The sequence below is a fragment of the Sus scrofa genome, chromosome 10 (assembly GCF_054392235.1).
Source record: "Sus scrofa isolate SSC_HxYL_T2T_F1_AM1 chromosome 10, Sscrofa_HxYL_maternal_Yorkshire_Landrace_v2.0, whole genome shotgun sequence".
Lineage (NCBI taxonomy): Eukaryota > Metazoa > Chordata > Mammalia > Artiodactyla > Suidae > Sus > Sus scrofa.
The window spans coordinates 73375821-73390810 of NC_139392.1; the positions used below are offsets into that span (position 1 = coordinate 73375821).

The window sequence follows — 14990 nt, forward strand, 5'->3', positions numbered from 1 at the left end:
CGGGCAGGCTGCTGTGAGAAAGCCATGTATAAGCGTCTCTATGGAAAACCACCAGTGGCCACGTGTCAAGGACAGGGGATGGGCCTTCTGAGCGGAGAGGCCACCACAGGGAGGTCCGTGGGGCAGAAGCCTTGGGAGCAGGGGTGGGTGGATGTGCTGGGGCTGACCAGGCAGCCTGCGGCCACAGTCAAGGGCCTGAGTTTTATCCCAGCCACATTGGGAAGCTGAGGAGGAGGAGCTGGAAAAAGGCACCATTGTGGAAACCACTAGAAACATCAGTGACTTGAGCCATGCTGCCAGCAGCCCAGATAGACATGAACAGTCCTGAAATTAATTTCAGATTTTGCTGGGAGGGGTCAGAGGTCATTGCAGCACACACACACCCCACCCCGCCCCGCCACCATTTGTAGACAGGCACAGTTAAAACCTCTGCAAGGCTGCCCTGTCCTGGCAAACTTGCATTGGCGGCAGTGGTACTGTGTGATTCGCCTGCAGTCTCGGGCTTGAAACTGAGAAATCACTGTTGTTTTGTAATGTCCAGTTGGTCTTTTGGCAACCGAGGATTTCTTCTTTTATTTAACTGGTGAGATAGCAGTTACTGTCCACTGTTACATAACCACCCTGTTTCATAGTCTTGTTTTTTTGGTTTTTTTTTTTTTTTTTTTTTTGCTTCTTAGGGCTGCACCCAAGGCATATGGAAGTTCCCAGGGGTCGAATCAGAGGTGCAGCTGCCCGCCTACATCACAGGTGCAGCAACGCAGGATCTGAGCCGTGTTTGCAACCTACACCACAGCCCACGGCAACGCCGGATCCTTAACCCACTGAGCGAGGCCAGGGATTGAACCTGCAACCTCATGGTTCCTAGTCAGGTTCACTTCCGCTGCGCCACAACAGGAACTCCTCAGAGTCCCGTTATTTTTCAAGATGACATTAAGCCCAAGAGCCCAAAACATTTTGTTTCACATAACTGACCTTTTGGGATCATCAGAATACTTTGTAATTGAATTGTCTCTCTTTTTGTCTTTTTCTCCTTCTCTTTTCTCTTCTCCAGATGAAGTGATAACGTCTCACGGTGCAATTGAAGCTGATAAAGAAAACGTGCGTCAGGAGCCGTATTCCCTGCCACAGGGTTTCATGTGGGACACGTTAGATTTGGGCAACGCCGAAGTGGTGAGTGCATTGAACCCAGCGCCTGGCATTGGCGGGGGTTGCTCCCGCGCGGGTCGCGGGCACCATAGGCAGGACGCTCGTTCGGTCTTGCAGCTCCGGGAGTTGTACACTCTGTTGAACGAGAATTATGTGGAGGACGACGACAACATGTTCCGGTTTGACTATTCGCCGGAATTCCTGTTGTGGTGAGTCTGGCCGGTCGCAGGTGCCTGGTGGGGCTTGGGGAGGGGGCGGGGGTTGGCCTGTCTCTGTCTGTCCCTGTTTTCTTGGACGCTAACCAGCATCTGTTTTCCTCACCTGCGTTGGCTTCAGGGCCCTGCGTCCCCCAGGCTGGCTCCTCCAGTGGCACTGTGGGGTCAGGGTGTCTTCAAACAAGAAACTAGTGGGGTTCATCAGTGCCATCCCTGCCAACATTCGGATCTACGACAGGTACGTGTTGAAGCTTGTCCTTGTCAGTGTTGATGGGTTGCTTTTTCAAGAATCACGGTTAAGAGGAGCTCTTTTAAATGACTGAATGCAGACGGTTGATAGCAGTAGAGGTTGTGGTGGGGTTTGGGGTGGGAGGGCAGAGGTGGATGGGAACTCTGTACCCTGCTCAGCTTGGCTGTGAGCCTAAAACGGCTCTAACAAAGTTTATTAATCCATAAAAAAAAAAAAAAAGTGGGGCTGCAGGAGTTGACATTGTGGCTCAGGACAAGGGTTCAATCCTTTGCCCCACTTAGTGGGTTAAGAATCCAGTGTTGCTGTGAGCTGCAGTGTAGGTCGCAGACTGTGCTTGGATCTGGCATTGCTGAGGCTGTGGCGTAGGCCAGCCACTGTAAATCCCATTTGACCCCTAGCCTGGGAACTTCCATCTGCCACAGGTGCGGTCTTTAAAAAAAAAAAAAAAAATTGGGGGGCTATGAACTGTAACAAAAAAAGGTCAGCTGTCTTCTCTCTTTTTTCTTTTCTTTTTTTTTTTTTTTTTGGTTGTGCTTGCAGAGTGTGGAAGTTCCCAGGCCAGGGATCAAACCTATGCCACACTTGCAGCCTGTGCCACAGCTGCTGTGGCAACTCTGGATCCTTAACCTGCTGTGCCACAGGGGAACTTCCTCTCTCTGCCTCTCAATCTTATTTATGCACGCACACAGATATGTGTATATGTACATAGAAGAGTGAGTAAAGCTGTAAACAGGTATTTCAGATTTGTTTCTGGACAAAAAAATTGCTTGAGGGATTTTTTAAGAAATCTTACTATTCTTAGGATATGTGTGTTCCTTTGGGGATTTTTAGCTGCCCCGCAACATGCGGAGCTCCCGGGTCAGGGATCAGATCTGAGCCGCACTCTCGACCCACACTGCAGCTGCAGCAACCCTGGATCCCTAACCCAGGGATCAAACCTATGTCCCAGCCCTCCCAGGACACCACTGAGCCCAATGTGTCACAGTGGGAATTCCTGTGTGTTCCCTTTATGCTTGAGTCTCTAGCCCAGAAAGTCAAAAATACAGCTATGACACTCAAAGATTTAATGCACAACAGATCCTGTCACCTTTTAATATACTGGGTGAGCTTATTTACTGTTAAAAAGTATTTGATCTCAAGGAGTATTTGGTGCCAAATGAAAGGTCTGCATCCCCAGAACCAGAGCAGAAGATGGGCTTTGAAGCTCTGGAATATTGACTGTAGCTCAGAAGAGCACCAGCTCTGACCTGATGGAAGCGCCTTCCCTGGGATCCCAGGAATGCGTTATACTCCAGAGCAACGTCTTACTAGATTCTGCCTCTGGGTGACCCAGAAAAAAAAAAAGCTGTAGAAACTTGTAGGCACAGCTGATCCAGTTTCTAAACCAAAAACTTGTACAAGACCAAAATTCTCGACTTTATTTAGAACAAGAGGGTTTGCTTCTCTACAGCCTAGAATTACGATCATTTTGGTGGGGGTGGGGGTAGGGAATAGCGTGTCAATCTGAAGTTGTGAAATATCTGAATGGTAGAGTAGTTTTCTTTTTTTTTTCTTTTTACGGCCACACCCGCAGCACGTGGAAGTTCCCAGACCAGGGGTCGAATCGGAGCTACAGCTGCAGGCCTACGACACAGATCTGAGCCTCGTCTGTGACCTGCACTGCAGCTTGTGGCACTGAGCAAGGCCAGGGATCAAACCTGCATCCTCATGGAACAGTGTCAGGTCCTTAACCTGCTGAGCCACCACAGGAACTCTAGGATATTTTTCTTTCTTTTTTTTTTTAATGATTTTTGTTTTTCTCCATTATAGCTGGTTTACAGTGTTCTGTCAATTTTCTGCTGTACAGCAAGGTGACCCAGTCACACATACATGTATACATTCTTTTTTCTCGCATTGTCATGCTCCATCATAAGTGACTAGACTAGTGCTATGCAGCAGGATCTCATTGCTTATCCACTCCAAAGGCAATAGTTTGCATCTATTACCCCCAAATTCCCAGTCCCTCCCACTCCCTCCCCCTCCCCCTTGGCAACCACAAGTCTGTTCTCCAAGTCCATGAGTTTCTTTTCTGTGGAAAGGTCCATTTGTGCCGTATATTGGATTCCAGATATAAGTGTTATCATACGGTGTTTGTCTTTCTGACTTATAACTTCACTTGGAATATTTTTCTTACTGTGTTAAAGGAGGCCTTTCCGTTTCTTCCTCTTTGAGATGTGGGTGTTCTTATTTTTGTTGGTAATGTTTTCATCTTACCTTGGCTCTAATTTTTAACATCTTTATTTCTTAGCGTGAAGAAGATGGTCGAAATCAACTTTCTCTGTGTTCATAAGAAATTGCGATCCAAACGGGTAGCCCCAGTATTGATTCGAGAAATAACCAGAAGAGTGAACCTGGAGGGGATCTTCCAGGCTGTTTATACCGCAGGAGTGGTTCTTCCTAAGCCAGTGGCTACGTGCAGGTAATAGCACCGCATCTTTATCTTGTGTGTCACTGGTACCTGACGCTGGGAGCCTCCCTGCCTTGTTGGGACAAGTGTTACTCTGCACTGACATAACCCAGAGGGAGTGGGGCCGACCTGTGATGATGTAGGTGGTTGGAAGCAGAGATGGAGAGAGAACCACTGGCCAGCCTTCGTGCAGTAATCCCTCCAGCCACGCGGATGCTCACGGCGCTGCTCTCCATCCAGTTCTGTGTCTCCCATTTGAAAGCCTCGCCTCTTTCGGCCTTGGGAGACCCAGGGCATCAGGATCTTGAGCCATCCGCGTAGTGGTGTCGTCTTTCCTTCTCTCACAGTCAGGGTTATAGCAGGGCTCTAACTACTCCAAAAGCTGGATACATGGCAGCTGAACAGCCCTGACATATTCGTTTGCTAAGAGTGAGAAGGCGAAAGTCCAGTTTGTATTACCTCATCTGCTGTTATTAAGCTTTCCAAGGTTAATCCAGTAAGAAATTTGTTTATCAGATTGACCTTTGACTCATCTGTTTCTAGAGCATCCGAAAGCGCTTAGCACCCTCTATTTTTTTTTTAATCTTTTTTGGCCGCCCCAAGACGTATGGCGTTCCGGGGCCAGGGATCAGATCTGAACCGCACTTGTGATCTCACCACGGCAACACTGGATCCTTTAATCCACTGTGCCCGACCGGGGATCAAACCTGCATCCTAGTGCTGCAGCGGTGCCTCCAATCCCCTTGTGCCATAGTGGTAACTCCTCCCTCTACTCTTTTTACTGACTCTCATAAGAAGGAACTTCAGAAAAACAGTATAAAAGACAAAACTGTAAAATGACTCTCTCCTATTAAATTATTCTTAAATAAACAGAATAAGTAAGACTTTTTAAGACGGTCATTCATCCTGGTACCTAAGCTGGAATCATTTAAGAAGTTCAAGCTTGTTTCTCAAAAAAAGTTTTCTTCGGTGTTTATTATAAACATGGGAAGACTACTAATTTAAGGGGAATATTTTCATATTTTTTCAACTTTTTGGTTTGCCTTCTTAGAATCTGTACTGATCGTCAAATACTTAAAAACTGGGCATTATCAATATTTCTTTTGCAGTTTTAAGACTTTACTGAAAAAGATGAAAGTTTACAAACAACAAATGAACATAATTTAAAGGTAGAAAAATGACTGATAAAATAATTGTGTAGGGAGTTCCTCCTGTGGTGCAATAGGATTGACAGCATCTTAGGAGTGCTGGGATGCAGGTTCGATCCCAGGCCCGGCAGTGGGCCAAGGATCCGGAGCCGCTGCACCTGCAGCTTAGGTTGAAATTGTAGCTCAGATCTGATCCCTGGCCTGGGAACTCCATATGCCTCGGGGTGGCCAAAAAAGGAAAAAAAAAACAAAAAAGTAAAGAATTGCATAGGAAGAGGGCCAGCACCCAGGACTGCACTGGGCCCAACGTAAGTGTTTATACAGAGCTTCTGTAACAGTTAAGCTGAGACGTAAAAACTTGAAGAGTTAGAGATCAATCAGATCTTAAAACCTTTATTGTATTCCAGATACTGGCATCGATCACTAAACCCCAGAAAATTGGTAGAAGTGAAATTTTCTCACTTGAGTAGAAATATGACTTTGCAGAGAACAATGAAGCTGTACAGACTTCCGGATGTAAGTAAGAATGATCTGCAGTTTTTCGAAGCCGTTACCTCAAGCTTTTAATGTAGACAATAACTATTTGCAGGAAGCTAAAAGCTGGCTCCCATGTCTGAGGACATGAATATGTAGCTAAAAAGACTACGTGGAACTCTAGGGACTTCATTTGGAAATATCAAGTGGGGTTTTTTTTTTTTTAAGGCTTTTTTTAAGTTCTGCAGTATGGGGTTGGAGCGGATTGGATTCTAGACATGTACATTGTGAAATTTTGAATATTTATATTCTCTTTAGTAAGAGGTAAGAAAAGTTCAGGTTTCTGACAATATCTCATTAACACATGGAACTAAGGAATAAGATTTAAAGGAGAGACCGGGGAGAGGAAATACTATCATTTAATTATCGGTTGTTGTTTGTTTGTTTTTTTTTTTTTTTCTTTTTAAGGCCACACCTGTGGCATATGGAAGTTCCCAGGCTAGGGGTCAAATTAGAGCTGCAGCTGCAGGCCTGTGCCACAGCCACAGTAACACTGCATCTGAGCTGTGCCTGTGACCTACACCATAGCTCATGGCAACGCTGGATCCTTTCTTTACCCACTGAGCGAGGACAGGAATCAAACCCACATTCTCAGGGAGACCAACATCAGGTCCTTAACCCACTGAACCACAATGGGAACTCCTAGGTTGTTATCTTTTGAAACTAATAAATGCTCAATGTGGAAAGTTGTCTCTTAGTAAGGGGAAATTTAAATGTGCTTCCCAGTCTTGGCTTCATTTGGGGCTCCAGCGACTAGTTATCTGTTGCTACGTAACAAACCACCAAGATGTAGAAGCCTAAACAACACACGTGCTCTTGGGTTCTGGGTGAGGAATCAAGGCACAGAGTAGCAGAGACCTTTGCTTGAGGTTTTGTCATGAAGCTGTCATCAAGGTGTCAACCAGAGGGGGGGACCTCCCCTAAAAACTTGACCAAGGAGTTCCCATCTTGGCTCTGCAGAAACGAATCTGACTAGCATCCATGAGGACACAGGTTCGATCCTTGGCCTCGCTCAGTGGGTTAAGGATCTGGCATTGCCGTGCACTGTGGTGTAGGTTGCAGACACGGCTCAGATGCAGCGTTGCTGTGGCTGTGGTGTAGGCCGGCAGCTGCAGCTCCAATAAGACCTCTAGCCTGGGAACTTCCGTATGCTGCAGGTGCGGCCCTAAAAAGACACAAACACACACAAAAATTGACCAAGGATGGATCCACTTCCAAGCTGATGTTGCCATTGGCAGCTTGGAGTTCGTCTCAGGCAGTTTTTCCAGGGTCCTAGGGTGCTTGCTGGCTGGGGTTCTCAGTAAGGCCTCTTCAGCATGGCAGCTTGCTTTATCAGAGCCAGCAAGGAGCAGATCCAGGAGAGTCTGCTGACAAGATGGACGTTAAAATCATGGGTATCAAGGAGTTCCCGTCGTGGCGCAGTGGTTAACGAATCTGACTAGGAACCATGAGGTTGAGGGTTCGATCCCTGCCCTTGCTCAGTGGGTTAACGATCCGGCATTGCCGTGAGCTGTGGTGTAGGTTGCAGACACGGCTCGGATCCTGCGTTGCTGTGGCTCTGGCGTAGGCCGGTGGCTACAGCTCCGATTCAACCCCTAGCCTGGGAACCTCCATATGCCGCGGGAGCGGCCCAAGAAATAGCAACAACAACAACAACGACGACAACAACAAAAAAAGACAAAAAAAAAAGTGATGGGTATCAGTTCACACAGTGGCATCGCTCTTGCCATGTGTCATTGGCTAAAGCAGGTGAGGGTCCCACCCACACTCCGCACAGGTGGACGGTGAGGCTGTGAACCCGAGGCAGGCATCCCTGAAGCCGTCTTGGAATCTGCCCACCCCAGGGCAGGATCTTTTTTGGGGAGTTTTGATTTCCTCAGAGGCTCTTCTTCCTTTGGGGTGGCCGTAGGTATTTGAACTTGATGGAGGGATCCGTGTGGAAGGTGGCTAGATTCCTCCCAAACAAGGTGAGGACTTCACCTGCGGAAGGTGTAGCCAACTCCAGCTCCTTTCATCTTTGGTTGTGTGTTTACCAAATGCCCGTGATCAGTGGCTTTGTGAATTGATGTCTTTTTTTCCCCAGTGACAAACCAGAGTCAACTAGTTTCTGACTTAGGCAGAATCTCAGAAGGAGAGACGTGGAGGCGAAGGCAGCCAGAGGTTGGAAAGCCAGGATCATCGTCCTGGGGCTCTGCCTCCTGGCAGACGGGCTGGAAGGCACCAACTGCCTTATCCTGAGCTTTGGTTGCAGACGGTGAGCTGAAACTAAAGAACTCACTGCCTGACTATGAGGCCGCGGATGGCGGGGGAACAGAGATCAAAACAGGAAAATAAAAAGCAGAGGTGACATAACAAAGGAGGGTCCATGTGTCCTGGGGAAGAAGCACCAGGCCCCTTCGATCTGGGGTGACAGAAAAGGTGAGCATGTGGAGGTGCATGCACTGCAACAGAAATGCAGGAAAATGCGCCGAGAGGTCACGCCATCATCACAGCCATTGTTCTTGCTGATCTGCTAGACATAATGTCTGCTAATGCCTGAGACCCCCAGCAACCAAGAGCAACAGAGTCACGTAGAGGCACAAGTGACAGAAAAAAGGGGTGCAGTGCCCATCTGGGACGAGGTACCACTGAGTCCCAGTGCTGTCCTTGCCAACTGTCAGATTCTTTGCTCTCTGAGAGGTGAAATAAGGACTCGGAGCTCGCCTTCTTTTTTCACTCAGGGCAGATGCTGCTTTGGTCTCCCCGAATTTCAGTTTCTTGAACCACAGCTTGTCCAGCTTGTCTGTAAGGCAAGCTCCCCTTTACACAGAGCTGCCTAAAGTAGAATGAAGAACAAGGAGTTGTAGTAGCTGTCATGGGTTTCTCTGGGGTGATTAGAATTAGAGCTGCTTAAAGTTTTTTTTTCTTTTTTGGTTTTTTTTTTTTTTGCCTTTTTTTTTCTTTCTTTTTTCTTTTTTTTTTCTTTTTTTTTTTTTTTTCGGGAGAAGTAGGATTTATTATTATTTGCCTCAAGTAAGGTCAACACCGGGGATCTTTCCCAAAGCAGTGTCTCATGAAAGTTATTTTTGACTTGACTTTGTCCATTGGCCTCCATGTTTTCATACAAGCATCCATTGGCTCATAGCGAACAAAGTTTTGACCTGTTGGTGACAAATTGCTGGTTGGGCATTGGTGGTGAAACCAGACTTGATAACTTCGGTTCCTTGCTAGAGCAGTCCTCTTCCAGCTGTGTTGCAACAACAACGGTGACTGCCTTTTTTTTTTCCCCAGTGTGTCAGAGTTGATAAAGTGTTCTCACAGATTTTATTCCATATATTCTCTGAACAACCTTTTGCAGTCGGCATTCTCTCCCCATTGAACAGGTGCAAAGACTGAGGCTTGAAGGGCGATGCTTAGACAGGAGCATATCATTAGGAAGTGGAGGACTTGGGATGTGTTTCTCGTGTTTCTCCCATGAGGTCCCTTTGCCTCTGCCGTCGCCTCTAACACACCCGTGTTGGGGAGGAACCAAGGCCCGGTGCCATCAGACGTCTCTCTGTGCCGTCATTAGAAACCAAGTTGAGGCAGGGAGGTCCAAAGCCCCCCTTCCCCTTTTTAGTCATAGGGAAGGAAGGCAAACTGAAGAGTCGATTAATGAAAAAAAGAAGCAAGAAGAGATGCAGGTCCAGATACTGGAGGATGAGAAGGTGCCAACAGCTGCCACGTTGGCGTGGGCCTCCTGAGTCAGAAGTCGGACGAGGGAGCAGCAGCCAGACCACCTTCTTCTCTCCCGAGGGCCCAGATGGATGACACCACTGCTCAAAGCTACATCATTTAAGAACATTTCTCTCTTTTTTGCAGAAGTTCCCAGGTCAGGGACTGAACCTGTGCCACAGCAGTGACCCAAGCTGCTGCAATGACAACATCGGCTCCTTAACCCACTGAGCCACCAGGGAACTCCCAAGAACATTTCTGTACCATGAAGCCCAAAGAGAAGAACCTTACTGAGAACAGCTTTTGCTCTATGATTTGGTCTCATTTTCTGATTCGCCACAACTGTTTCTTCTTCCCGTGCCTGCTCGACGTTCTCCTCACCAACTTCTGACCATATGAGTTAACATTGAAGCCATATGGAATCTGAAATATGGCACAAATGAACCTGTCTGCAAAGCAGAAACAGGCTCACTGACATGGAGAACAGACTTGTGGTGGCCAAGGGGGAGAGGGGAGGGAGTGAGGTGGCCTGGGAGTTTGGGGTTAGTAGATGCAAACTATTACATTTAGAATGGATAAGCAGGAGTTTCCGTTGTGGCTCAGCAGAAAGGAATCCGACTAGGATCCATGAGGATGCAGATTTGATCCCTGGCCCCTCTCAGTGGGTTAAGCATCTGCCATCGATGTGAGCCGTGGTGTAGGTTGCAGACACATCTGGGATCCTGAGTGGCTTGTGGCTGTGGCTGCAGCTCCAATTCAACCCCTAGCCTGGGAACTTTCATATGCAGGTGTGGCCCTATAAAGTCAACAACAAAAAAAAGAATGGCTAAGTAATGAGGTTCTCCTGTGTAGCACAGGGAACTATATCCAATCTCTTGTGACAGACCATGATCGAAAATATTATTTTGTAAAAAATGTATCTATACAAATGTATGCCTTAGTTGCTTTGCTGAACAGCAGAAATTGGCACAACATTGTAGATCACCTATACTTTAGAAAAGCATTGATTGAGGCCAGCATTCTGCCAGACAGTTAACATCTGTAATCTCGTTTATTTTTTTAATTTTATTTTATTTTTGTCCTTTTAGGGCCACATCTGCAGTATATGGAAGGATATGGGTCGAATCAGAGCTGTAGCCACTGGCCTACACCACAGTCACAGCAATGCTGGATCCAAGCCGCATCAGTGACCTATAGCCACAGCTTGAGTTCCAGGGACCAAACCTGCATCCTCATAAATGCTAGTTGGATTCTTAACCCACTGAGCCACCACGGGAATTCCCTACTTTTTATTTTTTATTTTTTTTCCCTCTCTGCACCTGCAGCAGATGGAAGTTTCCAGGCTAGGGACTGAATCTGAATCATAGCTGCGGCAACACCAGATCCTAAATCCACTGCACCACCACAGGAACTCCTGCCTATCTTTTAAATGTTGGTTTGTTTTTCATTTTGTATGGAGAATTTCTGAACAACATAGGACTGCTCCCCCGGCATGTGAAGGTTCCCAGGAAAGGAATCAAACCAGAGCTGCAGCCGCAGGCCTACACCACAGCCACAGCAACTCAGGATCTGGGCCTCATCTGCGACCTACACCATAGTTCATGGCAATGCCATATCCTTAACCCACTGAACGAGGCTAGGGATCAAACTTGATCCTCATTGTTACTAATCAGATTCGTTTCCACCGAGCCACGATGGGAACTCCAGGTGAAGAAATTTTTTTTTTTTTTTTTTTTTTTTTTTTGGCTCTTTCGGGCCACACCCACGGCATATATGTTTCCAAGCTAGGGGGTCAAATTGGAGCTAAAGCTAGCAGCCTGCACCACAGCCACAGCAACTCGGGATCCGAGCCACATCTGCAGCCTACACTGCAGCTCACGGCAACGTCAGATCCCTGACCCACAGAGCAAGGCCAGGGATCGAACCCACATCCTCATGGATACTAGTTGGTTTCGTTTCCGCTGCGCTACAATGGGAACTCCAAGTGAAGGAATTTAAAATAGAAAAAAGCAGGGTTCCTGTCGTGGTTTAGTGGAAACAAATCTGACCAGCGTCCATGAGGACGCAGGTTTGATCCCTGGCCTCGCGCAGTGGGTTAAGGATCTGCATTGGCTGTGACTGTGGCGTAGGCCGGCAGCTGCAGCTCCAATTTGACCCCTAGCCTGGGAACCTCCGTATGGCTGTGGGTGCAGCCCTAAAAAGACAAAAAATAAGTTAAAAATAAAGGTAGATGCAAACTATGACGTTTAGAAAGGATAAACAGCAAGGTCCTACTGTGTAGGACTCTCTCCAGTCTCCTGGGATAAACCATGATGGAAAAAAAAGAATGTGTGACTGAGTCACTTTGCCATACAGAGAAACTGGCACGATGTTGTAAATCAACTGTAATTAATTAATTTATTTATTTTTGTCTTCTGTCTTTATAGAGCCCCACCCGCAGCATATGGAAGTTCCCAGGCTAGGGGTCAAATTGGAACTGAAGCCACCAACCTATGCCAGAGCCATAGCAACACCAGATCGGAGCCTCGTCTTCAACCTAACACCACAGCTCATGGCAACACCAGATCCTTAACCCACTGAGCAAGGCCCGGGAGCGAACCCGCAACCTCACGGCTCCTAGTCAGATTCGTTTCCACTGCGCCACGACGGGAACTCCTAAATCAACTGTAATTTTAAAAGTCTAAAGAAGATGGAAAGTGGGAGTGAGGTCCGTCTCCCAGAGTCTTTACATTGTGCTGCAGGAAGTTTGCGCCTGCAAAGAGCTGACACACATGTTCTAGATTTAGTAGCTGTAGATGTTTTTTTAGTGTCAATGTCCTGCCCCTCCTGAAGTCAAATAAATAATCATTGCTCACGTCTCTACTCTGGAATCTTGGCTCCGAAACAGTTCGTGCCACATACTTTGAGAACAGCGCCGCTTCTGTTTTTTAATAGAGCTTTATTTCCTTCTGTACTTACAAGCAGATTTTTACACAGATTGCATTGTACGTGGAGTTCGATGAGGAATGCATGTCAGTTGGATTGTGGGGAAGTCTCTGTGAATCAGAAGTAGAGTTTTCTTTTGAAAATTAAGATTTTATAACAGTTTAAGGAATTTTTAAATTTTTGGGTTTTGTTTTTTTTTTTTTTTTTTTTTGCTTTTTATTGAAATCTGAGAAAACATTGACAGTTCCTTTAGGTTCTGAGATACATAAGCCATTGTTAGTCGGCAGAAGTAAATATCCTTCCCCTGTTTCTAGGGACATGTTTTAAAATTTAAAAAAAAATTTTTTGCTTTTAAGGGCCACACGTGTGCCATAGGGAAGTTCCCAGGCCAAGGGTCATATTGAAGCTGCTGCTGCCGACCTACACCACAGCCACAGCAACACGGGATCCGAGCCGTGTCTGCAACCTGCACCACAGCTCATGGCGATGCCAGATCCTTAACCCACTGGATTGAGGCCAGGGATTGAACTTGAGTCCTCATGGATACTAGTTGGACTCATTACTGCTGAGTCACAACAAGAACTCCTTTTTTTTTTTTTTTTTTTTGGCCATGTCCATGGCATGTGGAAATTCCCAGGCCAGGGATCGTACCCATGCCACAGCAGTGACCCAAACTGCTGCAGTGACCATGCCAGATCCTTAACCTGCTGTGCCACAGGGGAACTCCCTTTCTTTATAGCTGAATGTAGTCTTCTCTTATACTTTAGGGGTCTTCTAAAAATCTGTTTGAAGTGCCTTTTAATTGCCGAGTTTATATATACTTTCTCCCTGTACATTTGCCAAAACATAACCATTTCACTGAGTCTTCCTTAACTAAATTCTAGTACCTATTTTTCTGACTTTCAGAGACTTGAGGTAGCAGTTCTCAAAGTGTGGTCCAGGGACCCCTGGAAATTCTCATGGCCCACCGGGGGGTGGGGTGCTGAGAAGTCAAAATTTTATAATACCACAAAAACATAATTTGCAGTTTTTCCCTTTGGTTAAATTACAAGTGCACTGTTGCAGTCTTCTAGAGGCCTTATGAGATGGGAGCTTAAATAGTCTTTTGTTTTATTTATTATTTATTTATTTGGCTGCACCCTTGACATGTGGAAGTTCACAGGCCAGAGATTAAACCCAGGCCACAGCAGTGACCTGGGCTGCTGTAGCGACACCACCAAGCGCCTTAACCCACTGTGCCATAAGAGAACTCCTATATTTTTAAATTTTTATTTCTGGAGTTCCCATCATGGCTCAGCAGAAACGAATCCAACTGGGAACCATGAGGTTGCGGGTTCAATACTTGGCCTCGCTCAGTGGGTTAAGGATCTGGTGTTGCCGTGAGCTGTGGTTTAGGTCACAGACACAGCTCAGATCCTGCGTTGCTATGGCTGTGGCTGTGGTGCAGGCTAGCAACTGTAGCTCCAATTCGACCCCTAGCCAGGGAACCTCCATGTGCCATGAGGGCAGCCCTAAAAAAAAAAAGAAGTAAATTTAATTTCTAATGTGATGAAGATGGATAAATACAACGCACATAAGCAAAGATTTTTTTGTGGTACTGAATAATTTTTAAGAGCAGAATGAAGTCCCAGACCTAAATATGTGAGAACTGCTGCTTTAAAGATGTCTGCTGGAAAACGATGTTGATTTGAGTGCTTTCACAGTATGAATATTCAGTGAATAAGAACTGTGCTGTAGAAGTGTATTTTGCTCGAGAAAGGAGTCAGCAAGCTTCATTTTTCATTTCTGAAGGTTCTCTATTAACAGCATGTTTCTTGTTGCTTTCATTAGTAAGCTCGTTGCTTGATATTATTGATTGTTACTGAACTAGTTAACAAAAGAAAACACAGTCTAATACTGAGAAAGCCTATTTAATATTCATCAAGGTCATCCTCATAGCAGAAAATAAATCTTTTCAAATGACTGAAGTGTGTATTCCGTAAGGTTTTGGTCTTCCAGCCTTTAGAAATGCCTGTTTATTTCATTTAACATTATGTAGCAATCATAGAGGTTCCTTTTCCCCACGGATTGCAGTACAGAAACACTCTAGGAGTTACTGTTGTGGCTTAGCAGGTTAAGAATCCAACTAGTATCCATGAGGATGCGGCTTAAATCCCTGGCTTTGCTCATTGGGTTAAGGATGTGGCAGTGGCCGAAAGCTGCGGCTTAGGGCAGATGCACCCTGGATCTGGAATTGCCATGGCTGTGGCATAATCCAGCAGCTGGAGCTCCAATTCGACCCCTAGCCTAGGAAATTCCATATGCCACAGGTGCAGCCATGAAAGGAAAAGAAGGAAGGCGGGGGGAGAAATGCTCCAGATAACTAGAATTGGTTTAGAAAAACAGAAAAAAAAAAAAATAGAGTTTCATGCCCGGCCTTTACTTAAATACCAGGCCATAAAAAATGTCATGTCTTCAGAGCTGACAGTGACATTTTTTTGTCTACAGCCTTTATCTCACCTCAGTGGGTAAAGGATTGTGGTAAAAAGCCTAGGAATTCATTCATTCATTCAACACCTGTTAGGCCATTTTTAACCAAAGGTTAAACCGTGGATACAAGCTCGGACCTGGAGGCTTGGGGTCTTTTGGCTTTG

The 14990-nt window shown here is 46.1% G+C and overlaps 1 protein-coding gene across 4 annotated transcripts in view; it reads left to right on the top strand.

Annotated features, from left to right (window-relative positions):
• The window catches only part of NMT2 (N-myristoyltransferase 2), a 75306-nt gene that overhangs the window by 41863 nt on the left and 18453 nt on the right, over positions 1–14990 (top strand). For 3 of the 4 annotated variants that reach the window (XR_002336350.2, XM_021064837.2, XM_084980244.1), the window contains exons 4-8: positions 1052–1170; positions 1264–1355; positions 1483–1599; positions 3899–4069; positions 5613–5721. Coding sequence is in view for 2 of the 4 variants with exons in the window: in XM_021064837.2 (XP_020920496.1) it covers positions 1052–1170; positions 1264–1355; positions 1483–1599; positions 3899–4069; positions 5613–5721 (608 nt within the window). In the remaining 2 variants the exon portion in view is untranslated. Of the gene's footprint in view, positions 1–1051; positions 1171–1263; positions 1356–1482; positions 1600–3898; positions 4070–5612; positions 6902–11624; positions 12699–14990 lie in introns of those variants that run through there. The other variant, XR_014817952.1, reaches the window with a different exon arrangement.